The sequence below is a fragment of the Corylus avellana genome, chromosome ca1, assembly GCF_901000735.1.
Source record: "Corylus avellana chromosome ca1, CavTom2PMs-1.0".
In the NCBI taxonomy this organism is placed as follows: domain Eukaryota; kingdom Viridiplantae; phylum Streptophyta; class Magnoliopsida; order Fagales; family Betulaceae; genus Corylus; species Corylus avellana.
Window position 1 is genome coordinate 39898763 of NC_081541.1, and position 23086 is coordinate 39921848.

Consider the following 23086-nt stretch of genomic DNA (forward strand, 5'->3'; position numbering starts at 1 on the left):
TAATTCGAATCCTCCTTCCCCCTCTTGTGTGAACATGTCAAAAAAAAAAAAAAAAAAAAAAACCTATCAACCAAGAATTAATTTCTCTCTGTTGCCAATATCATAGATACATGTTGAAATTTCTCTAATTCAAACTCTACTCACAAGCCAAACAATGAGCGGCTAAATTGGCGTCCTATTTTACATGATCAATTCGTTCTCCACGAATGAAAATGACACATTCCTACTTTGATTTCATCCACAATGTGACCAAATTTACTCCACTTTTTACTATATGCTTTAACAACACACTACAAAAAAATAAAGGTTTACTGACGGCTTGTATAGTGTCGTTTTAAGAAAACGACACTAAACGCCACTCCAAGGTGTCGGTTTTAGTGGAACCGACAGGGGTGTCGGTTGAATAGTAAACCGGCACCTTAATAGGGGTGTTGGTTCCTACACCCCTATTTAAGGGGTGTCAGTTCCACTAAAACTGACACCATTAAGAGGTGTCGGTTTACTCTAAAACTGACACCTCTTTAATTTTTTGGTTCCCACGTCCAAACAGTACTACCTCTTGCGCCTCTCTCTTTCCCTTAACTCTTCTCTTCTCTCTTTTCTCGATCAGCTCCTGCTCTCTCTCTCTCTTAGCTCCCTGTTTCTCCGTCTGACCTCCTCCCCCAATGGCCGTCCTCACTTGTTAAGAGTATAAATGGTTGTTTTGCCTTGCTCAATTGAGTCGTAGGCTGTATGTATATATAGAACAAAATTACATATTTGAATTCTAACTGATCTACAGAGATAATTTAAATTACAATTGAAACTCTATCATGAGAAGTCTATCTAATATGATAAGAAGAGAGCTTATCTATAATAGATATAATATGTTTGAATTTGAATACTTGCTGTTTATATCACGGTGGATTATCATTATTCTTTACACGCCCCCTCAAGCTGAGTGAGGGTGAAACAACCTATAGCTTGTCACAGAGAGTAGAAAATCTTTTAGAAGATAAAGGCTTGGTGAAGATATCGGCGACTTGATCTTTGGTGGAGATAAATCGAATATTAAGTGCTTTGGAGGCGACCATTTCACGGACAAAGTGAAAATCTATTGCCACATGTTTCGTCCAGGCATGAAAAACAGGATTTCTGGAAAGATAAGTCGCACCTATGTTGTCACACCAAAGCACGGGAGGTGCTGAAATTGGGAGACCAAGTTCGAATAGTAAGGATTGTAACCATGAGAGTTCGGCAGCAGTGTTGGCCAAGGCTTTGTACTCGGCTTCAGTGCTAGATCTGGCAACAGTAGCTTGTTTCTTGCAGCTCCATGAAATAAGGTTTGTTCCCAAGAAAACACAATAACCCCCAGTTGAGCGACGATCATCACGGGACCCAGCCCAATCCGCATTAGAATAGGCTTGCAAAACATGAGAGGATGAGTGCTGAGTTTTTAAACCAAATTCTAGTGTATGTTTAAGATAGCTCAAGAGACGCTTGGCAGTTTGCCAATGTGGTAGCAACGGATTATGTATAAATTGAGAAAGTCGATTGATAGTGAATGCAATGTCCGGTCTTGTGATGGAGAGATGTTGAAGTGCGCCTATTGTACTGCGATAGAGTGTAGGATCATCAAACACTTCTCCTTCAAAAGTTGATAAGTGCTCAGATGTAGCCATTGGAGTGCATACAGGTTTGGCATCAAGCATTTTGGTTCGCTTGAGAATGTCAAGAATATACCGCCGTTGAGACAAAGTGATACCATCTGAGAATTTTGAGACTTCTATACCCAAGAAAAAATTCAGATTACCCAAATCCTTTACAGCAAAGTCAGATTCCATATGGTTAAGTAATGCATCAATAGCTTTAGGTTTAGAACATGTAATAATAATATCGTCAACATATATTAAAACATACATGATGAAATGAGTGGATTTGCAAATAAATAAAGACGAATCAGACTTTGAGGCTGTAAATCCAAGAGCGATCAATGCGGTACTCAATCTTGAGAACCAAGCTTGTTTTAACTCACTCTTTCTCCATGCACCATGGTGCAGCGCGTGTAGTCGTCTCGTCCAGTACTGGCCGTCCTGACTCTACCGATCGAACTCCTCCCTCTCATCAACTAGTACTCCAACTAGCCTCCTCATCACACTGGTATGTACACTAATTTGTTGCTTCTTTTTTTTTTTTTTTTTTCATGCTGAGTTTAGGGTTTTCGCTTGATGATCATGGCCCTTGGGGGTGGTCCAACCACCCCCAAGGGCCAAAATGAAAGAATAAAATATATATGGGGTTGGGATTTGGCGGTGGCTGAGGGCCGAAGCCACCCCTAAGGAGCAAATGAAAAAAAAAAAAAAAATGTATATATATATTTATTTTGGTCCTTGGGGGTGGCCGGACCACCCCCAAAGGCCATGGGGTGGCCGGCCACCCATCTTTTTATTTATTTATTTTTTATTTTTTAAGTATTAATTAATATTTTATTGGGAGGACACGTGGCACATTTGTGACGCTAGCATTTCTTTAAGAAATCTAACAATGAATTAAATACTCCCCAGATTATGGACTGGAGTGGATCCGGATCCCCGTATCAAATGGTTGGGTGGCTGCCAACTAATGGGCTCCTTCTTCATTTATTGCTATAGAATATTGACTACTCGATCTGAGGGAGCCGAGGTTTCCCAAATTTCATGCAAGATGAAATATGCTTAAGAAATTGTTCAAATCTCTTATTCAATACAGCTTAGGTCTTATTCATGCAAGCTGGTAAAATAAAGGTAATTAGGAAAAATATACCTAATTTTCTCCTAAGAAATTAGGTTATTTGAAGGAAAATACACTCCCTAATTTTCTCATAAGCGATTACATTATTTGAAAAAAAAAAAAAATCACTGATTCTTTTAAAAGATTACATTAATTATTTGAAGAGAAATGCTACACATAAAAAAATACTAGTGTTAATCATCCATAACTTTCCTCAGTAGAATGTCCATTAGATTCATCCGAAGGTTTTAAGAGCCACTTACTCAGGCGATCCGATGCTTTCTTCACCTACATAAAAACATCAATAAAAACCGTCGTTAAATGTATTATCATCCTAAATGACATTTCTGTTATATAAAATTGTTGAAACTAGTGATGATATATGCAATTTGCAATCACTGGGATTTACCTGTTCATTCCAATCAGTCTTAAAGGTAACGTAGCCGAGCACAAGTGATTGCATCACAACTCCAATAATCATTCCAATCCATAGACCCTGAAAAGTTTATTAAGAACAAAAATTAAGAACTAAGGCATGCTTATCTTCCTCCATCTACATAGTAAATATGACCGATGATATTGCCATAGCATTGAAACAATTAAATTACATTGCAAGAATTATTTGTTCTAAAATTATAAGCTAATAAAAAATAAAAAATAAAAAATTTAATCATTTAATTAATATTTGAATAAATTCAATGTCCACCCACATATCTATTTTCTCATGGAATGTCAGTTTTGATCTCATTGTTCGTTAACTACTCAATGATGTTTTTTTTTTTTTTAAAAAAAAAACTACTTTCTTACCGTAATTCCTAGATCGGCCACGTATCCAAGAAGACATCCCACAGGCACCCCAATCAGAAAATAGCAACCTATGTTGATATATGCAACCACGCTTTGGCGACCAGAACCTACAGCCACGCCTGCAAAAACACAAGTTATAGAATGAGACAGTAGAAATCAAAAACAAAATAAGATTCCTATATATATATATATATATATTAATCGGGGCTTCGCCTGAACTAGATTTTCGGGATACTGTGTAAAGCGTCTCCTCCACACAAATTGGCTAAAACTCCGGCTTTCAACTACAGGTACTGTGACACTAAAAAATTGTTTGCACTCAAAGGATTTTACCTTAAACCTAATAGTTCACGAAGCACCATAATCGAATGACCTACCCTTCGGCCATGTTTATACTTGTAAAGAACTTGGGAGTGTATTTTTGTTAAATCGATCACCACTTATCCCAAAAGCTTAAGCTGATATGAAGAGAGAAATTTAATCACTTAATCATTACTTTAACACTTCCCCTCATATGTAGGCTCAAACTTCTTTTTAATAAGGAGGTGAATTGACATAGTCGATTCTATGACCTTTGGCTCTGATACTATATTAAATCATCATTTATCCTAAAAGCTTAAACTGATAAGAAGAGATAAATTTAATCACTTAATCATTACTTTAACAGTTTCGTTTAACTATTGTCATGATGTAATGTAATCAAATACATGCCTGAGAGTACTGGCTGGACACTGTTGAGTAAGACAGACAAGCTAAGAAGGATAGAGAGGTCTGAAACAGCTTCGATAACTTCCTCGTCACTTGTGAACAAGCAACCGATTTTACGACCAAAAATTAGGCATAGAATCCAGGAGACCACTCCAAGACATACAGAAATACTGGAAATGACTTTAACGGCGAACTTTGCAGCTTCTGCATCTCCTTTCCCTAATTCATTCGAAACTCGGACGCTAGGCAAAGTGAATGATCATAATCCATCAGTTTAAGCAAATTTAATTAAGTAATAAACAAGGAAAATGGGTAATTAATAATTCACACATATATTTATATACCTAGCAGCAGTTAGGAAGCCAAGGAAAACCATAAAATCCCAAGCTATGATATTGAGGCTGCAAGGTCGATTCAATTCAATTTAGGATACTTTCGGTGGATTCAAATCCAAAACATAAAAGAGAAATGATCATATGCCCTTACCAGATGGAAAATGCAGATATTTCAACGGTGGCGTTTTTCACGTATCCTGCCAGTAAGACTAAAACGGCATTGTACCACAACTCTAAGCTGTTGGGAATGTAAAAGTGAAACAGGAGTACATTTAGTAGACATATAAGGGGTTAAGCAACCAACTTGGTCTCGTGTTAGGAAGGTTGTTGATAAAGTGAAACAGGGGTACATTTAGCCTAAAAGGCTATGTTAATAGACTTGGATCCACTTAATTAGGTACATTTACTATTCAATGTGAGATACAAAACTTACAAGTGAAAAATCAAACCAAACGCGTCAAATCAAAACACTCGTATCAATAGCGGAAGAAGAGACAAACATATTGGGAGATAAAAGGTTTTAACAATAATATATTAATATTCATATTTAAACATCACTTTAGCACAAAAGCCTAAGCTAATGAATTTGGGTCCACTTAAGTATATTAATTAACTACTTTTTTTTTTTTTTTTTTTCTTTATACATCTTCAGTGTAGGATTCAATACTCATAAGTGCACTCATAATAAAACAAGAGTACATTAATAGATATATTTGGACACCGCTTTAACCCAAATGCCTAAACTAATGGGTTTTGGTCCACCTAAATATATTAACTACTTTTTTAGTTTATGTTTTATTATTGTGAAACACAACACAACACTCACAACATCCTGCATCCTAAATTTGCAGAAAACCCATTAAAGCTAAATATCTCGGCCTTTCTATCTTCCTTCATCTACCCAAAAAGAGCACGTTCAAAGATATCAAAAAAAAAAGGTTCAAAAAAGATCTCTAGTTGAAAGGCGAAAGTTCTACCAAGCTCATGCAAGCAGAGCCACCCTAATCAGATCTATTGTAACAGCTCTCTACTCTCTCAATACAACACGCCTACCGTCTTCTTCTCCAAATCTTTGGGTAACTCTCTAGACGCCATGATCAGAAAATTATGGTGGGACTTCATTTCGAAGTTAAAAATTTCACCCCTAAGGCCTAGGATTCAATCTTGACCCCTAAGAATTAAGGAGATTTGGGATTCCGCCAAATGCATGACATCATCAGACCTCGCAGAAGTTACTTAATTAGGCTCCTTTTGTTTCGACATAAAATATTTTCCTAAAAAATAATTTTCTGAAAAATATTTTCTAGTAATTGGTATGTACAGAAAATCACAATTTTTTTTACATATATATTTTTTATTCAATCATATTAAACTTTAAATTACTAAAATGGACCGACTAGGTCTCGGCCGTGTCCTGACTGACTCCCGACAGTGTACTTGTTAAAGTAATGATTAAGTGATTAAATTTACATCTTTCTAAAAGCTTAAGCTTATTGGATAATTGATAATTTAACATGGTATTAGAGTCAAAGGTCATGGGATCGAACTTTAACTCCGTCAATTCATTCAATTTAAATTAAATATTTTACGTGTTTGAACAAATTCGGCGAAGAAAAATGACTTACCAAAGCATCACACCCGAGGATAATGAGAGCTTCAATACTGGTAATAAATCACTAAAAGCAGCTATTGAGAAACCGCTCCATGTGTTGGGGCACCAACCTCCAAACACGTACCAGAACATTCCAATTAACACTAACCAATATGATATGATCATCGCACCCATTGCACCAGGAATCCCCAAGCTCAGTTTGTTCACAAAAATCCATGACAAGAGAACATGAAGCACAAAAGAGAGAGCAGAGAGCCATCCGACAATAGGGTTTCTGAGCTGCGTTTGTAAGTACTTTTGAATGCTGAAGGAAAAGGGAAAAAAGTAGAGAACTGGAATGAACCAGAGAGAGATATAACCAGCAATTTCTGCAACGTCATCTTCCTCGCCGAGTAGTTTGAAGAGGGGTGTTGAGAAGATGAAGACGGGGAGCAAGATTGTTGCAGCAACAATGTTGATGATCCATGAGCGTTGCAAGTATATTCCCATCATGTGGTACTGCTTTGCTCCAAATGCTTGCCCACATAGAGTCTCAGTGGCACTTGACATGCCCAGCTACATCATCAAATTTAAATGAGAAAAATAAAAGTGTTACACATTGATAGGAAATGTTTAAAAAAAAACAAAATTTGATTTCCATAGATTTTGGAAACATGTTCCTATTTCTTTCCCTCTTCTGATTTTAGAAAACACAAATTTTCGCATTATTGATGTGAAAATTTGGGTCAATATATGTGACATATATGTACAGTTCTTTTACAATTACTTGATATGCGTTAAAATGTGATTAGAGGGCGTTAATTATTTTAGTGACCAACATATTATAAAAGAAATTAAAAAAGTTATAGGTGTAGTATTACTCATAAGTGTAGCATATAGTACTCTATTACTTTCCAAAAGAAAAGGTAATTTATTACAATTACAAGCTTTGGAAATATGATGCATCCAAAACAAAATTAGGAAGATAGAGATTCTTACCAGTATCCCATTCACAAACCGAACAGTAATGATTTGTATGAGTGCATAAGCCGCAAGATCCAGTTCACCAAGATGTCCTATAAATGCCTGTGTCACCACAAACATTCCAAATTGAGTAACCCTAGCTATCATAGTAGGAAATGCTATCTTGGATATTTTTTTCGTTTCCACCCATATCCTCCTTGACAGACTGCTATTCTCTTTTGGGTCTGATCCAAGCAATCTCTCGTCCATCCTACTAATTAATCCTGTAAAAACAAATACTGTACCAAAATATCTTGTTAGATTATGGTTTTAGATAGTTGAATTAAAGTTATTGCTCATTTGACTATCAAAGCGTTTTGGAATCCACAACAATATTTAGTTGCTTGAATTGCTGGGGATTCACCAGCATAAATAAATTTTAAGTTACTCAACCACTTATTGAGGCTGGTGAGTTTCATATGAAGTACTCTATCACATTAGATGCCCAAATTGTCATTTAATTAAATAAATTTTAGGCTGTTTGACTACTTATCTGGACATGTAAGTTCTACATAAAGTTTGAGACATTAACTGCTAAAAGTGATAATAATTTGAGATCCTTATCCATCGAAAGCAAGTCACAGCACCATTTTGATATAATGTACGTGGTGCCTGTTCAACAAAAAAGTTGTACATTGACAAACTCAAAACAATGTATAAGTAATGGCTAAATAAAAGTATCAAATCCTAATGGATCCCACACAATTTAATGGTGGAGTCCATAAATCTAATTGTTAATCTATTGAATTTATAGAAGAATATGAGAAAAATATAGACAAATTATTGACATCATTCATTTCTTTTTAAGACTATTATCAAATGTTTTTTTTTTTTTTTTTTTTTCTGCATTTCTCTCACAAAAATTAAGATATTGTTTTGTATTTATATTACATTAATTAATTTTTATTTCTATTCAAATAAAAAAAAAAATTATCCACATTGTAAATAAGACACTGGTTACGAATCCCTAACCTTCGCTTTTTTCTTGAAAAAGCATGCTACTCGTTGTCTTGAAAGCAGCGTTTTTGTTCTTTCCAACATGGCTGTTAGAGCACTAGCAGCAGATGCCATATATCTCATTCCCTTCTCTATGTTTAGGAAAAATTAAAAAAAAAAAAAAAACCACAAAAATCTACTCACACCAAATTCCATATATTTATTAACCATCAAGGGTTGCTACAGTGTTTTTCAATGTATAGGAAACAAAAAGTGGTTCCCTATACATTATTTTAATATAAATATTCATCTTTCCCCTCTCTTCTTTCATTTTTTTTATCTTTAATTAGGGATTGTGTTGGGATTTTGTGAATAAAGTGAACTTGTATTTTGTAAATAAATAATATTTTAATAGTATATAAAAAAATAAGGAAAGTTATTGTGAAATATATTTTCATACCGAAGCTTGCTCTAGTGCTCTTTCTTTTTTTGTTGTGTTAGTTGAGATTCTAACACGTGTGTATATATTTGTTGTGTTTTTTTGCTGTTACCTTTCCTGCAGATTTCTGCCATATTTGTACTCAAGAGAATGAATAACTTTCTCTCACACATGTGTCTCTATATATATATATAAATGATTTGTGTCAATAATTTGTTTATTTGTTTATTTTTATATTTTCTTACAAATTTAATATATTAACTATTAGATTTATGAAGTTGACATAATTCCACAAATCTAATAATTAACTTGTAAAATGATGTAAAGAAAATATGGACAAAATATTAACATAAATCATTTCTCATATATATATATATATATATATATATATATAGGGTTTGATTGTTAAACAATACCCCCATTCCCAAACCCTATTCACTCAATTCCTTAAAAAAAATCAATATCAAAATATTTTCCCTTTAATATCACATTATTTACCTTTTATATCACATTATTTACTTTTTACTACTATTTAATTAAAAAAATCACTTCAAAATAAACTTTTTCAATTTCCTATTCTAGTTATTACACAAGTTTTTCTCCTAACCAAACATAAACAGTGTTTGAAGATGTTATGTTGTTTAAAAAAAAAAAACTTATATATAAAGCTTACTATTTGGAAGGTTACTGAAACGACTGAATTCCTCTTTTGTGCAAAAAAAAAAAAAAGGGGCCTGGAAAATGAGAGAGAGAAGTCTCGTCATGTAAATTTCTTTCACCATGCAAGAAAAAAGAGTACAAAATTCAGGACTGCGTAGTAATCTATCAAAAGGGTACGAATAGAAAAAAATAAAATAAAATAAAAAGTCTACTGGAAGAGTAAAGCTGTAAGAAATAGAAATTAGTACGTTGCTTAGTCCACTTTACTTTCTTTCTTTCTTTACAAAAAGATGAGCAGAGCTACAAGGAGAGATAAGTATGATTGGGAGCATTCACATTTGGCTCAACATATGTTTGGCTAAAATGATTACATTTTTTTTATTTTAATTACTCACTTTCTTAAAGTACCTATTTCTGACTCGTCATTTTAACTTTTAACTTTTATTATTTTATTTAAGGGTTAAATACTAAATACCCTTGGGGTTTCATCACTTTATTTTTTTCTTCCTAGGGTTTCATTTTTATCACACGAGGTCCCTGTGATTTTGATAATAGACCAAATTAGTCATTCTGTTAGTTGACTTAACGGAATTCCACGTGAACTAATCAAATGTTAACATGTGGCACCCACATAATTTTCTTAAAATTAAAAAAACAAACGTATTTTTTTTAAAAAAAAAAAAAAAAAAAAAATTGGGGGTGGCTTGGCCATTTGGGAGCCACCCCCCTTGGCCATGGGGGTGGCCTGGCCACCCCCATCAAACCGGATGGGGGTGGCCCCCATGGTGGGTTTCGGCCACCCCCAGTACCCATTGGGGGTGGGTTTCGGCCACCCCCTTGGGCACCAAGGAGACACCCCATCGGAGCCAAGGGGGTGGCCGAAACCACCCCCAACCACCATTGAGGGTGGTTTCGGTACCCACAGGGGGTGGTTTCAGCCACCCCCTTGGAGCCAAGGGGGTGGCTCATCCGGCCAACTGGGGGTGGCCTGGCCACCCCCATGGCCAAAGGGGGTGACTGAGCCACCCCCAATTTTTTTTTTCATTTTTTATAAAAAAAAAAAAAATTAAGTGGGTGCCACGTGTCAACATTTGATTGGTCCATGTAGAATTCTGTTATGTCAACTAACGATCAACTGACAGAATGACTAATTTGGTATATTATCAAAATCACAGGGACCTCCTATGATAAAAATGAAACCATATGAAAAAAAAAAATAAAGTTATGAAATTCCAGGGGGTATTTAGTATTTAACCATTTATTTAAATATTCTTTCTCTACCATTTAAATAATATTTTTCTATTATTTATTTATTCTTTTTTCAACATAAAGCACTCAACCTCAAGCATTCAAGAAAGATAAAATTATTTTTTTAATTAGTAGATAGAGAATGGACGAATTTTTTATTATATATGATATGCATTGTTGAGTTAAAATGCTTTGCAAATTTGTTGAACACCATACTTCAACAGATGGTTAGGTATTTTGTTAAGTCGTGTGAGATGATTTTTTAGCTACATGGCTCAACAAAATAGCATTTACTTCGCCTATTTTGTTGAGCTGAATATGAATACCCTGTGAGGACAAAAGAGAAGACAATTATTTCCTCTTTACAGGCTCAATTTCCAAAAAGATGAGCAAAGCTAGAAGGAGAGTGTAAGAAGTGGGATCAGGATCCCCTTGAATTAAAGGGGATCTCCAATTATCTCCAATCACCAATTTGGACCATTCATTTTCTTCAAACGGTACAGATTGGTCCACTAAAGTAAAATAATAAATTATTATTTTAATTAAAAAAATAAATCAAAATTAAAATAATAAAAGAAATGGGTGAAAAATGGGGTGGCTGGCCACCCCACGTGGTGACCGGCCACCCCTGTTGAGAGCCTAGGCCATTTGAGTGTGGCCTAGGCTAAAGGCACCTCATGACCCTTCGGGGTGGCTCGAAGGGCCAAACCCATTTTCTTTTTGTGTGGCCATGAACTCCACTACGTGCCCCTCTCTCAAAACTTAAACATAAATGTAGTTTAGAGTTGGCTGTTTGCTAACTGCCACATGATTCATAGGTACAACCTACACCCCCCACTGACCCACTCACCGGATAGATAGAAACCGATCAAATAAAGAGGACTTTTTTGGTTTCCCTGCAACACTTGTTTTGTCCTCTTCTGCTTATGGGATTACAAGGTCTTCAATCTTTTTGGGTTGTCATGGACCAAAAGGCGTACTAAATATGACATAAAAGAGTTTCGAGTAATAATAGTTACAAAAAAGTAAAAAAGAAGCATGATTGGCACAAGACATAATAAATATGACAAAGAGTTTCAACTACTTCCTGTTTTTTTGTTTTTTTTATCAGATTCCTCTTATGATTCATCAAATCCAATTCGAGATATTTTGATCACATTACGCTTAATTACTTGTCCTTCCACAAGATCAACCCAAGCACACTTTAATTTGTTAGGTTATAAACTTATAACTTCCATTATTGAGCAAAAGTGGTTAGGAACAAAAGCACATAATGATCAAGAACAGACATTAAATACTTTATATTTATAGTAGCCACTAGTTTCCTTGACATGAAAGAAAGAAAAACAAACATTGAACAGGAAAGTATTTTAATATGCCAAAAAAATAGACCCCACCTTTTAATACGTTGATAACTCGCTCCTTTTAATAGAGTAATTTTAGAAGTCTTTCTTGTGTCTTTCTTGAGTCACTCCAAGAATAATGTGGTTATTAAAATCACCATTTGATCAAAATTCAATAATGATTAATTACAAGCTCAATAGTGATTTTAATAGCCACGTTATTCTTGGAAGGAGTCAAGAGGAACACAAGAGGGATTTGTAGCATTACTCCTTTTAATATACCAAATAATAGACCCCACTTTTCTTTTCTTTTTTTCCTTTTTTTTTTTTAAAAAAAAATCTTTTTATTTTATTTTTATTTTTTATGGTGTTTATAGATTGATTCACGGTGTTTAATAAACGCCAGACACCACTTCTTCTTTTTTTTTTTTTTTTTTTTTTTTTTATGGTGGTAGTAGATCACAACGTCGTTACTTCTATTTATAAATTAGAGCATTTCCAATGGAAGAGTCATATTTTTATGTAACATTACTCTTCAAAACTCACTTTTATCTAGTTTAATTAAGCCATTTTTAAGTGTCTCCACATCCGATTAGTTATATTTCTATCTATTCTATTAAAATATTATTTTTTTACTCTTTATTTATTCTATCTTTATTTCTTTTCTAAAGATAGAATCCATATTGAGCTGGAAAGGCTTTTTTTTTAGACGCTGCTATGAGAGAGAGAGAGAGAGCAGGAGAACGAAAAAAAAAAAAAAAAGAAGGTGGGAAAAGATTTGGGAAAAAGATAAAACAGGAGAGAGAAACAATAAAAAATAAAATGGCTCTCTTAAAAAGTACTGTTACATTTAGTTTTTTTTTAGCTCTTCTAATCAAATATCTATTTTACATTTTTTTTTTTGCTCATCCAATGTAGGGGGTTTTTCGAACATTTGAAGAGCCATTTTAGATAAAAGTAACATTTGGTTTTTCTATTGGGAATGCTCTTATAAGGCTTATAGATAATATTCATATTGTACAAAGACATGGCAGTTATAACATCAAAGCTAAATAAGAATTTTTGAGTTAAGAAAGGGAAAACTTTACTTACTTGGTGTTACAGTTGCCTTTTTTAGTATACGGATCGCCTTAGGAGCTCTCCTTCCTTAGCTATGGCTTCCAACTTCCTTCCCAACAGTAGACAGTACATAGAGAGAGAGAGAGAGAAAGACAGAGTAAGAATTGAGGAAAAGGATATTCTACGTTGAAGACAAAGTCTTTGGAGACTGGAGTGCTCTCTCTCTCCCCCTATCTTTTCTTCAAAGAGATTTGCCTTTTATAGATTATTATTTTATCCTAATTTTAGTACTACCACATAGGGGTGAAAATGCTAGCCAATAATAACCGCCCGCATCAGCATCTGTACTTATCTGGATATGTGAATACGGAGAGCAAAAATTAATATTCATAAATTTGGATGTGGATAGGGGTTTTAAGGAATGCAAATGCAAATATTATTCGTGTTTATATATATATAATATTTTTTAATTTATGTTTGCTGGATTTATAATTTATATTTCTTATATTTGCTGGAGTTATAATGTTATTGGATTTCACTGTTAGAAAACTCGTATGATTTGTTCTAATTTAATTGCATTATATGTTATTCTTTTATTATTATTATTTTTTAAAATGTTCTTTCTCATCACCTACTATAGATTTACTAGATGCTAAATATTAAATAATATATATGATGAAAAGTTATTGGCAAAATGAAGAAAAGAGGATCATGGTAGGAGGTCATCCCAGCACCAAGATGAACAGCTAATTCTGTAATAGGGTATTGATGTAGCCTTTTCCAAATAAAATGGTTTAATTATAGTTTAATTTGGGTTTTTTTATATGCATGATAGTTGTATAACTGTGAGAATTGATCTTAATGTTTATATTCAATCATTATGAATTCTTCTATTCTCTTAAAAAGTCTTTTATACTGATTGAACTCAATCCTTCATATTTTCTGTGATTATGTAAATAATTGTTATATAACGGCTTTAATTGACATATGATCAAGAGGGTTAGATAGATTATGCCTAGGGAAGACGGATTGTACTACATCCTAGTTTAGTGTAATTTAAGTAGACAGTTCGTACCAACTGAAGATGAGTTATATTATTCCCTTGATTGTGTGTAGCCTATTAAGGAAATTAGATAGTCCATACCTAAGGAAGATGGATTGTACTGCATCTTAGTAGTTAGGTGGACGGTCTGTGCCAACCAAAGATGGATTATATTTATTCCTTAGTGATGGTATTTTCTTGACTACTCGAGTGAGATGAGCCCTATATCATATATAGTATGAATTTCGCTTATTAATTTAGGAATGATCATTGTTATGCGGTTAGTGGAGAAATCAACCCCATAATCTATCTCTCATCACTACTATCTTTATGTTTATGTTTATGTCTTTACTTTTATGCATTTAGTTATAATGAACACAAATCAAACTTCTTTTAATTAAGTTATATTTAATCTTGATAAACTTGATAACAACACCCCCTGCAGTCCTTGAAGCTCGACACCCTCAACATAGCACTATCCTACAAGGATTCGTTCTATTGCGAGTGGTTATTTTATTATTGATTATTTTTTGACAAAAGAAAGACCGCATCAATGCCCTCGAAGTACCTCTAAGATACCTAAGAATCCATTTCACAGCTACCCAATGTTTTTTTGTCAAGATTAGAAATGAACCGACTAACAACTTCAACAGCATGAGCGATATTAGGCCTCATATACATCATGGCGTACATTAAGCTAGCTACGGCTGATGCATAAGGCATTTTATTCATTTTATCTTTATCTTTTTCTTTTTCACTTGTAGGACTTTGCTTTGAATTCAATTTTAAATTACTTGCAAGTGTAGAGCCCGCCGGTTTTGCCTTACTCATGTTGAACATGTCCAAAACCTTCTCAATATAACTCTTTTATGGTAGGCACAATTTTCCATTCTTTCTATTGAGAATTTGCTTTACGGGTCCCAAATCCTTCATAGCGAAGGACTTAGTGGATGGTTTTGAAGAAGCTCCCTCTAGACGTTCTTCTAACTCCACATTTTCAATTGCAGACTCACAATTTTCACCAACTGTATCAACATGTTCTTCTTGTACATCTCTCATGTGTTCATCATGCATCACACAAGGATGAACAACTGGACCAAAATCAACACGGTATTCACTAAGAGACTCTGCATTTTTCTGATCCAAGTCTTCAATGGTTTGATCTTCAAAGAAGACAACATCTCTGCTCCATATGATTTTCTTATTAACCTGATCTCACAATCTATAACCAAACTCCTCATGCCCATAACCCATAAAGATACATTGCTTGACTTTGTTATCAAGATTTGACCTCTCATCTCTAGGAACATGTGTGAATGCTGTGTAGCCAAACATTCTTAAGTGCTTTAAATAAACATCTTTCCATGTCCAAACCCTTTGAGGAATGTCCTCATCCAAAGAAATTGATGGTAAAAGATTTATCAAGTCAACTGTTGCCCTCATTGCCTCATCCTAAAATGGTTTAGGCAATTTTGCAAACACTGGTATAGAATTTTTTGAAACTTAAAGGTGTATGATTTAAAAGTGTTTCATAACTATAGGTACAAGTTATGAAACTCCAAGGGGGTATTTAGTATTTAATCATTTATTTAAATATTCTTTCTCTACCATTTAAATAATAATTTTCTACTATTTATTTATTCTTTGTTCAACATAAAGCACTCAACCTCAAGCATTCAAGAAAGATAAAATTATTTTTTTAACTAGTAGATAGAGAATGGACGAATTTTTTATTATATATGATATGCATTGTTGAGTTAAAATGCTTTGCAAATTTGTTGAGCACCATACCTCAACAGATGGTTTGGTATTTTGTTAAGGCGTGTGAAATGATTTTTTAGCTACATGGCTTAACAAAATAGCATTTATTTCGTCTATTTTGTTGAGTTGAATATGAATACCCTGAGAGGACAAAAGAGAAGACAATTATTTCCTCTTTACAGGCCCAATTTCCAAAAAGATGAGCAAAGCTAGACGGAGAGAGTGTAAGAAGTGGGATCAGGATCCCCTTGAATTAAAGGGGATCTCCAATCACCAATTTGGACCATTCATTTTCATCAAACGGTCCAGATTGGTCCACTGAAATAAAATAATAAACTATTATTTTAATTAAAAAAATAAATCAAAATTAAAAAAAAAAAATAATAATAATAAAAGAAATGGGTGAGAAATGGGGTGGCTGGCCACCCCAGGTGGTGACCGGCCACCCCTGTTGAGAGCCTAGGCCATTTGAGTGTAGCCTAGGCCAAAGACACCTCATTGGCCTTCGGGATGGCTCAAAGGGCCAAACCCATTTTCTTTTTGTGTGGCCATGAACTCCACTACGTACCCTTCTCTCAAAACTTAAACATAAATGTAGTTTAGAGTTGGCTGTTTGCTAACTGCCACATGATTCATAGGTACAACTTACACTCCCCACTGACCCACTCACCGGATAGATAGAAACCGATCAAATAAAAGAGGACTTTTTTGGTTTCCCTGCAACACTTGTTTTGTCCTCTTCTGCTTATGGGATTACAAGGTCTTCAATCTTCTTGGGTTGTCATGGACCAAAAGGCGTAATAAATATGACATAAAAGAGTTTCGAGTAATAATAGTTAGAAAAAAGTAAAAAAGAAGCATGATTGGCACAAGACATAACAAATATGACATAAATGAGTTTCTACTACTTCCTGTTTTTTTGTTTTTTGTTTTTTTTATCAGATTCCTCTTATGATTCATCAAATCCAATTCGAGATATTTTGATCACATTACGCTTAATTACTTGTCCTTCCACAAGATCAACCCAAGCACACTTTAATTTGTTAGGCTATAACTTCCATTATTGAGCAAAAGTGGTTAGGAACAAAAGCACATAATGATCAAGAACAGACATTAAATACTTTATATTTATAGTAAATTAATTATCTTATGATCAGGTTATGTTTATAAATTAGCTTTCGCCTTTTGTATTCCATGCTGAGCCACTAGTTTCCTTGACATGAAAGAAAGAAAAACAAACATTGAACAGGAAAGTATTTTAATATGCCAAAAAAATAGACCCCACCTTTTAATACGTGGATAACTCGCCCCTTTTAATAGAGTAATTTTAGAAGTCCCCTTATGTCTTTCTTGAGTCACTCCAAGAATAATGTGGTTATTAAAATCACCATTTGATCAAAATTCAATAATGATTAATTACAAGCTCAATAGTAATTTTAATAGCCACATCATTCTTGGAAGGACTCAAGAGGGACACAAGAGGAATTTGTAGCATTACTCCTTTTAATATGCCAAATAATAGACCCCACTTTTTTTTTTTTTTTTTTTTAAATCTTTTTTTTTTTAATGGTGTTTATAGATTGATTCACGGTGTTTAAAAAACGCCAGACACCACTTCTTCTTCTTTCTTTTTTTTTATTATTATTTTTTTTAATTATGGTGGTAGTAGATCACAACGTCGTTACTTCTATTTATAAATTATAAGGCTTATAGATAATATTCATATTGTACAAAGACATGGCAGTTATAACATCAAAGCTAAATAAGAATTTTTGAGTTAAGAAAGGGAAAACTTTACTTACTTGGTGTTACAGTTGCCTTTTTTAGTATACGGATCGCCTTAGGAGCTCCCCTTCCTTAGCTATGGCTTCCAACTTCCTTCCCAACAGTAGACAGTACATAGAGAGAGAGAGAGAGAAAGACAGAGTAAGAATTGAGGAAAAGGATATTCTACGTTGAAGACAAAGTCTTTGGAGACTGGAGTGCTCTCTCTCTCCCCCTATCTTTTCTTCAAAGAGATTTGCCTTTTATAGATTATTATTTTATCCTAATTTTAGTACTACCACATAGGGGTGAAAATGCTAGCCAATAATAACCGCCCGCATCAGCATATGTACTTGTCTGGATATGTGAATACGGAGAGCAAAAATTAATATTCATAAATTTGGATGTGGATAGGGGTTTTAAGGAATGCAAATGCAAATATTATCCGCATTTCTATAATTTATTGGCAAAATGAAGAAAAGAGGATTATGGTAGGAGGCCATCACAGCACCAAGATGAACAGCTAATTCTGTAATAGGACATTGATGTAGCATTTTCCAAATAAAATGGTTTAATTATATTTTAATTTGGGTTTTTTTATATGCCTGATAGTTGTATAACTGTGAGAATTGATCTTAATGTTTATATTCAATCATTATGAATTCTTCTATTATCTTAGAAAGTCTTTTATATTGATTGAACTCAATCCTTCATATTTTCTGTGATTATGTAAATAATTGTTATATAACGGTTTTAATTGACATATGATCAAGAGGGTTAGATAGATCATGCCTAGGGAAGACGGATTGTACTACATCCTAGTTTAGTGTAATTTAAGTAGACAGTTCGTACCAATTGAAGATGGGTTATACTATTCCCTTGATTGTGTGTAGCCTATTAAGGAAATTAGATAGTTCATACCTAAGGAAGATGGATTGTACTGCATCTTAGTAGTTAGGTGGACGGTCTGTGCCAACCAAAGATGGATTATATTTATTCCTTAGTGATGGTATTTTCTTGACTACTCGAGTGAGATGAACCCTATATCATGTATAGTATGAATTTCGCTTATTAATTTATGAATGATCATTGTTATGCGGTTAGTGGAGAAATCAACCCCCTAATCTATCTCTCATCACTACTACCTTTATGTTTATGTTTATGTTTATGTCTTTACTTTTATGCATTTAGTTATAATCAACACAAATCAAACTTCTTTTAATTAAGTTATATTTAATCTTGATAAACTTGATAACAACACCCTCTGCAGTCCTTGAGGCTCGACACCCTCAACATAGCACTATCCTACAAGGATTCGTTCTATTGCGAGTGGTTATTTTATTATTGATTATTTTTTGACAAAAGAAAGACTGCATCAATGCCCTCGAAGTACCTCTAAGATACCTAAGAATCCATTTCACAGCTGCCCAATGTTTTTTTTGTCAAGATTAGAAATGAACCGACTAACAACTGCAACAGCATGTGCGATATTAGGCCTCATACACACCATGGCGTACATTAAGCTAGCTACGGCTGATGCATAAGGCATTTTATTCATTTTATCTTTTTCTTTTTCTTTTTCACTTGTAGGACTTTGCTTTGAATTCAATTTTAAATGACTTGCATGTGTAGAGCCCACCGGTTTTGCCTTACTCATGTTGAACATGTCCAAAACCTTCTCAATATAACTCTCTTATGACAGGCACAATTTTCCTTTCTTTCTATCGAGAATTTGCTTTACGGGTCCCAAGTCCTTCATAGCGAAGGACTTAGTGGATGGTTTTGAAGAAGCTCGCTCTAGACGTTCTTCTAACTCCACATTATCAATTGCAGACTCACAATTTTCACCAACTGTATCAATATGTTCTTCCTGTACATCTCTCATGTGTTCATCATGCATCACACAAGGATGAACAACTGGACCAAAATCAACACGGTATTCACTAAGAGACTCTGCATTTTTCTGATCCAAGTCTTCAATGGTTTGATCTTCAAAGAAGACAACATCTTTACTCCATATGATTTTCTTATTAACCTGATCCCACAATCTATAACCAAACTCCTCATGCCCATAACCCATAAAGATACATTGCTTGACTTTGTTATCAAGATTTGACCTCTCATCTCTAGGAACATGTGTGAATGCCGTGTAGCCAAACATTCTTAAGTGCTTTAAATAAACATCTTTCCGTGTCCAAACCCTTTGAGGAATGTCCTCATCCAAAGAAATTGATGGTAAAAGATTTATCAAGTCAACTGTTGTCCTCATTGCCTCATCCTAAAATGGTTTAGGCAATTTTGCATGAGAGAGCATACACTTGATTCTCTCATAGATAGCTTTGTTCATTCTCTCTGTTACGCCATTATACTGCGGAGTCTTGGGTACAGTTTTCTTGAGCCTAATGCCATGACTTTTGCAGTGCTCTTCAAATGCTCCTCTGTATTCACCACCATTGTCTGCTCTGACACATTTTAGCTACCTTCCAGTTTCCCTTTCAACCTTAATATGAAAGACTTTGAACACATTCAATACATGATCTTTGGTTTTCAAAGCAAAACACACCTTTCTAGGGTGATCATCAATAAAAGTCACATAATAAAGTGCACCACCGAGAGTTTTAATGTTAATAGTGCATACATTAGTGTGAACTAAATCAAGAATATTAGTCTTTCTTGATGGAGAGAATTTTTAAAATGAAACTCTTCTTTGTTTTCTAACAAGACAATGAGTATACCTTTACCATTAGATAGAAGCTGTTCCTTGGCAAGAATTTGAAGTCCATTCTCACTTATGTGACTAAGCTTCTTGTGCCATAACTTAGTGGAGCTTTCATTCTCAACAACAATCACTCTCCTTTGACTAGTCTTGCATCTGTTATGTAGAGAGTGTTAATCTTCTTTCCTCTGGCTAAGATAGGAGAGCCCTTGCTAAGTTTTCACTGTCCACCTCCAAGGTGATTGTGTTAGCCTTCTGTTAAGTATGACTTGAATTAAAAGTCATAGTGGGACCCAGTGGTTTGTCCCCTTCTTCATGTAGGAGAGGTTCTTGGTTCAACCGGTTTACTCATTTACATGTGGGTTTTGGAGTCCTTCTCCTATGTGTACTTGGACTTCTTGTTTGACTTATAGTAGGAGTTCGAGACCAACATGTAAAAGGAGAGTTAAGCTTCTATATAAGGAACAAAGCACAAGGTGAATTTGTGTGTGCCAAACGTGAATATATGTGAGCACCAAAGGTAGGAGAAAAAGATAGAATTTGAGAGAAGGAGGTACAAGGGCTGCCACTGTGTTTTCTTCTTGGCGGTTTTTGGAGGAGCCAAAAACAAGTGATTAGAAGAAAAAGGTGTTGCGGAGTGAGAGAATAAAATAGAGATCAAGTCGCCATCTGTTCCAGCAAAAGAAAAGTTTGTACATCTGTCTTTTGTATTCTATTTTGGGAATAATCTCTCTTGTGTGATAGTGAGATTTGGGTGTATTGAGACTTTAGGATCTGAGTGATTTTCTTTCGACTATTTTTGTACTCCATCTTTTGATAGTAGATTTTCTCCCAATCATCTCCGCTAATGGATGTAGGCTTGTTAAACCGAACCACTTAAATCTTTGTGTTGTGTGTGATTGCTTATCTTTATTATTCCGTGTTCTTCTTATTTTTCGCATCTCACGGGTCTTGGGAATTAGGATTAATTTTCTAACAACTGGTATTAGAGTTTTTGGTTAGAGTGGGAGCGATGGCAGGTGAAGAAGGAAAGATGGGAATCGAGAAGTTCGACGGCAAAGATTTTGAGTTTTGGAACGTACAGATTGAAAATATTCTTTATGAGAAGGATCTTCATCAACCTCTTTTGGAAGAACAACCCGATGACATGGATGATAGTGAGTGGGCTTTGCTTGATCGTAATGCCCTAACAGTTATCAGGTTATCAGGTTATCACTGTCAAAATTAGTTGCACACAACGTTGTAAATGAGAAGACCACAACAGGTCTAATGGTGGCTTTATCAAGTATGTATGAAAAACCGTCGGCTAACAACAAGGTGCATTTGATGAAGAAATTGTTCAACCTAAAGATGGCAGAATGGGCTTCGGTGGCACATCATCTCAATGAGTTCAACACTATCACAAATCAATTGTCCTCGGTGGAAATTGATTTTGACGATGAGGTTCACGCGTTGATCGTCTTGGCATCTTTGCCAGATAACTGGGAAGCAGTGAGGATAGCTGTGAGTAACTCTGTAGAAAAGAGTAAACTGAGCTATGAAGACGTCAAGGATTTGATTCTCAGTGAAGAGGTTTGCAGAAGAGATGCGAGTGAAGCCTCTTGTTCTGGTGCTGCTTTAAACCTCGAGACTCGCGGCAGAGGACAAGACAGAAACTCTGGTCAAGGCAGATCAAATTCCAAAAAAGGGAGAAGCAAATCCAGATTCGGACAACAACCTAAGTGTTGGAACTGTGGCAAGACTGACCACTACAAGAAGAATTGTAGGGAACTACGGAAGGAGGCTGAGAATGATTTTGCAAACGTAGTGATAGAAGAAGTATATGATGCCATACTTCTCTCTGTTGACAGTCCCCTTGATTCTTGAGTCTTAGACTCAAGAGTATCTTTTCATACGACAACAATCTGTGAAATTCTTGAGAACTATGTTGGTGGAGATTTTGGGAAGGTGTATTTGGCTGACGGAACGGCACTGGATGTTGTAGGCCTAGGCGATGTTCGCATTAGAGTTCACAGTGACTTAGTATGGAAGCTACATAAGGTCAGGCATGTTCTAGAATTGAAGAAGAATCTGATTTCGGTGGGACAGCTTGATGAGGAAGGGCATTCAATTCATTTCCACGGTGGAAAGTGGAATGTTAGCAAGGGAGCTAGGATTTTGGCTCGTGGTTATAAAATTGGTACTCTCTATATGACAACGAACAGCAAAGATACAGTTGCTGTTGTAGATACGGGTGCTGACTCAAAACTATGGCACCTAAGGCTTGGGCACATGAGCGAAAAAGAGATGAAAGTACTTATGTCAAAGGGGAAACTACCGGAGTTGAAGTCAGTTGAGTCTGATTTGTGTGAAGGCTGCATCCTAGGGAAGTAGAAGAAGGTGAGTTTCGTGGAAGTTGACAAAGTACCTAAGCTTGGAAAGCTGGAGCTGGTACACATGGATTTGTGGGGTCCCTCACCAGTGGCATCTCTTGGAGGCTCGTGGTATTATACATTTATTAATGACTCAAGCAGGAAGGTATGAGTTTATTTCTTAAAAAGTAAATCTGATTTATTTGAGACTTTTAAGAAATGGCTGAGACTGAAACGGGCTTAGAGCTTAAGTGTTTGAGATCAGACAATGAAGGAGAATACACAGATGGGGAGTTCAAGCAGTTCTGTACAGTGAATGGGATCAGAATTGAGAAAATCATCCCGGGAATGCCGCAGCAGAATGGCGTGGCTATGGGGTCTTCCGTTCCCCTGAGCCATAGACTACCGGAAGAAGTCTGGAATGGAAAAGAGGTAAATCTTTCACATCTAAAAGTTTTTGGTTGTGCTTCGTATGTCCATATTGAGTTTGATGCTATGAGTAAACTAGATGGTAAATCTAGTAAGTGTTTCTTCATTAGATATGGAAATGAGGCC

General features: G+C 35.1%; 1 protein-coding gene across 4 annotated transcripts; it reads right to left on the bottom strand.

The window, feature by feature from the left end:
• Positions 1–2762: 2762 nt before the first annotated feature.
• On the bottom strand, positions 2763–17682 carry LOC132191020 (protein DETOXIFICATION 24-like). Of its 4 annotated transcripts, none has more exons than XM_059606048.1 (10): positions 17503–17682; positions 12931–13006; positions 7189–7451; positions 6224–6765; positions 4750–4836; positions 4608–4664; positions 4267–4505; positions 3556–3674; positions 3158–3244; positions 2763–3036 (listed from the first exon to the last, which is right to left on the bottom strand). In XM_059606048.1, the coding sequence occupies exons 3-10, from the start codon at positions 7420–7422 to the stop codon at positions 2947–2949; spliced, it is 1455 nt and encodes a 484-aa protein (XP_059462031.1). In that variant the 5' UTR covers positions 7423–7451; positions 12931–13006; positions 17503–17682; the 3' UTR covers positions 2763–2946. The 4 variants fall into 4 exon arrangements, with proteins under 4 accessions (XP_059462031.1, XP_059462040.1, XP_059462024.1 ...); XM_059606057.1 differs by lacking the exon at positions 17503–17682 and adding an exon at positions 7745–7824 and having other exon boundaries at positions 12931–13115; XM_059606041.1 differs by lacking the exon at positions 17503–17682 and having other exon boundaries at positions 12931–13115.
• Between the last annotated feature and the right edge of the window lie 5404 nt (positions 17683–23086).

Bases quoted from the DNA above. Each gene is read 5' to 3' on its own strand.
- LOC132191020 (XM_059606048.1), bottom strand. From the start codon at position 7,422: ATGGACGAGAGATTGCTTGGATCAGACCCAAAAGAGAATAGCAGTCTG. The intron at 4,837-6,223 runs GTAAGTCATTTT...CATTCCCAACAG, and splicing joins TCCTCGGGTGTGATGCTTTG to CTTAGAGTTGTGGTACAATG. The intron at 4,665-4,749 runs GTAAGGGCATAT...TCGACCTTGCAG, and splicing joins ATATCTGCATTTTCCATCTG to CCTCAATATCATAGCTTGGG.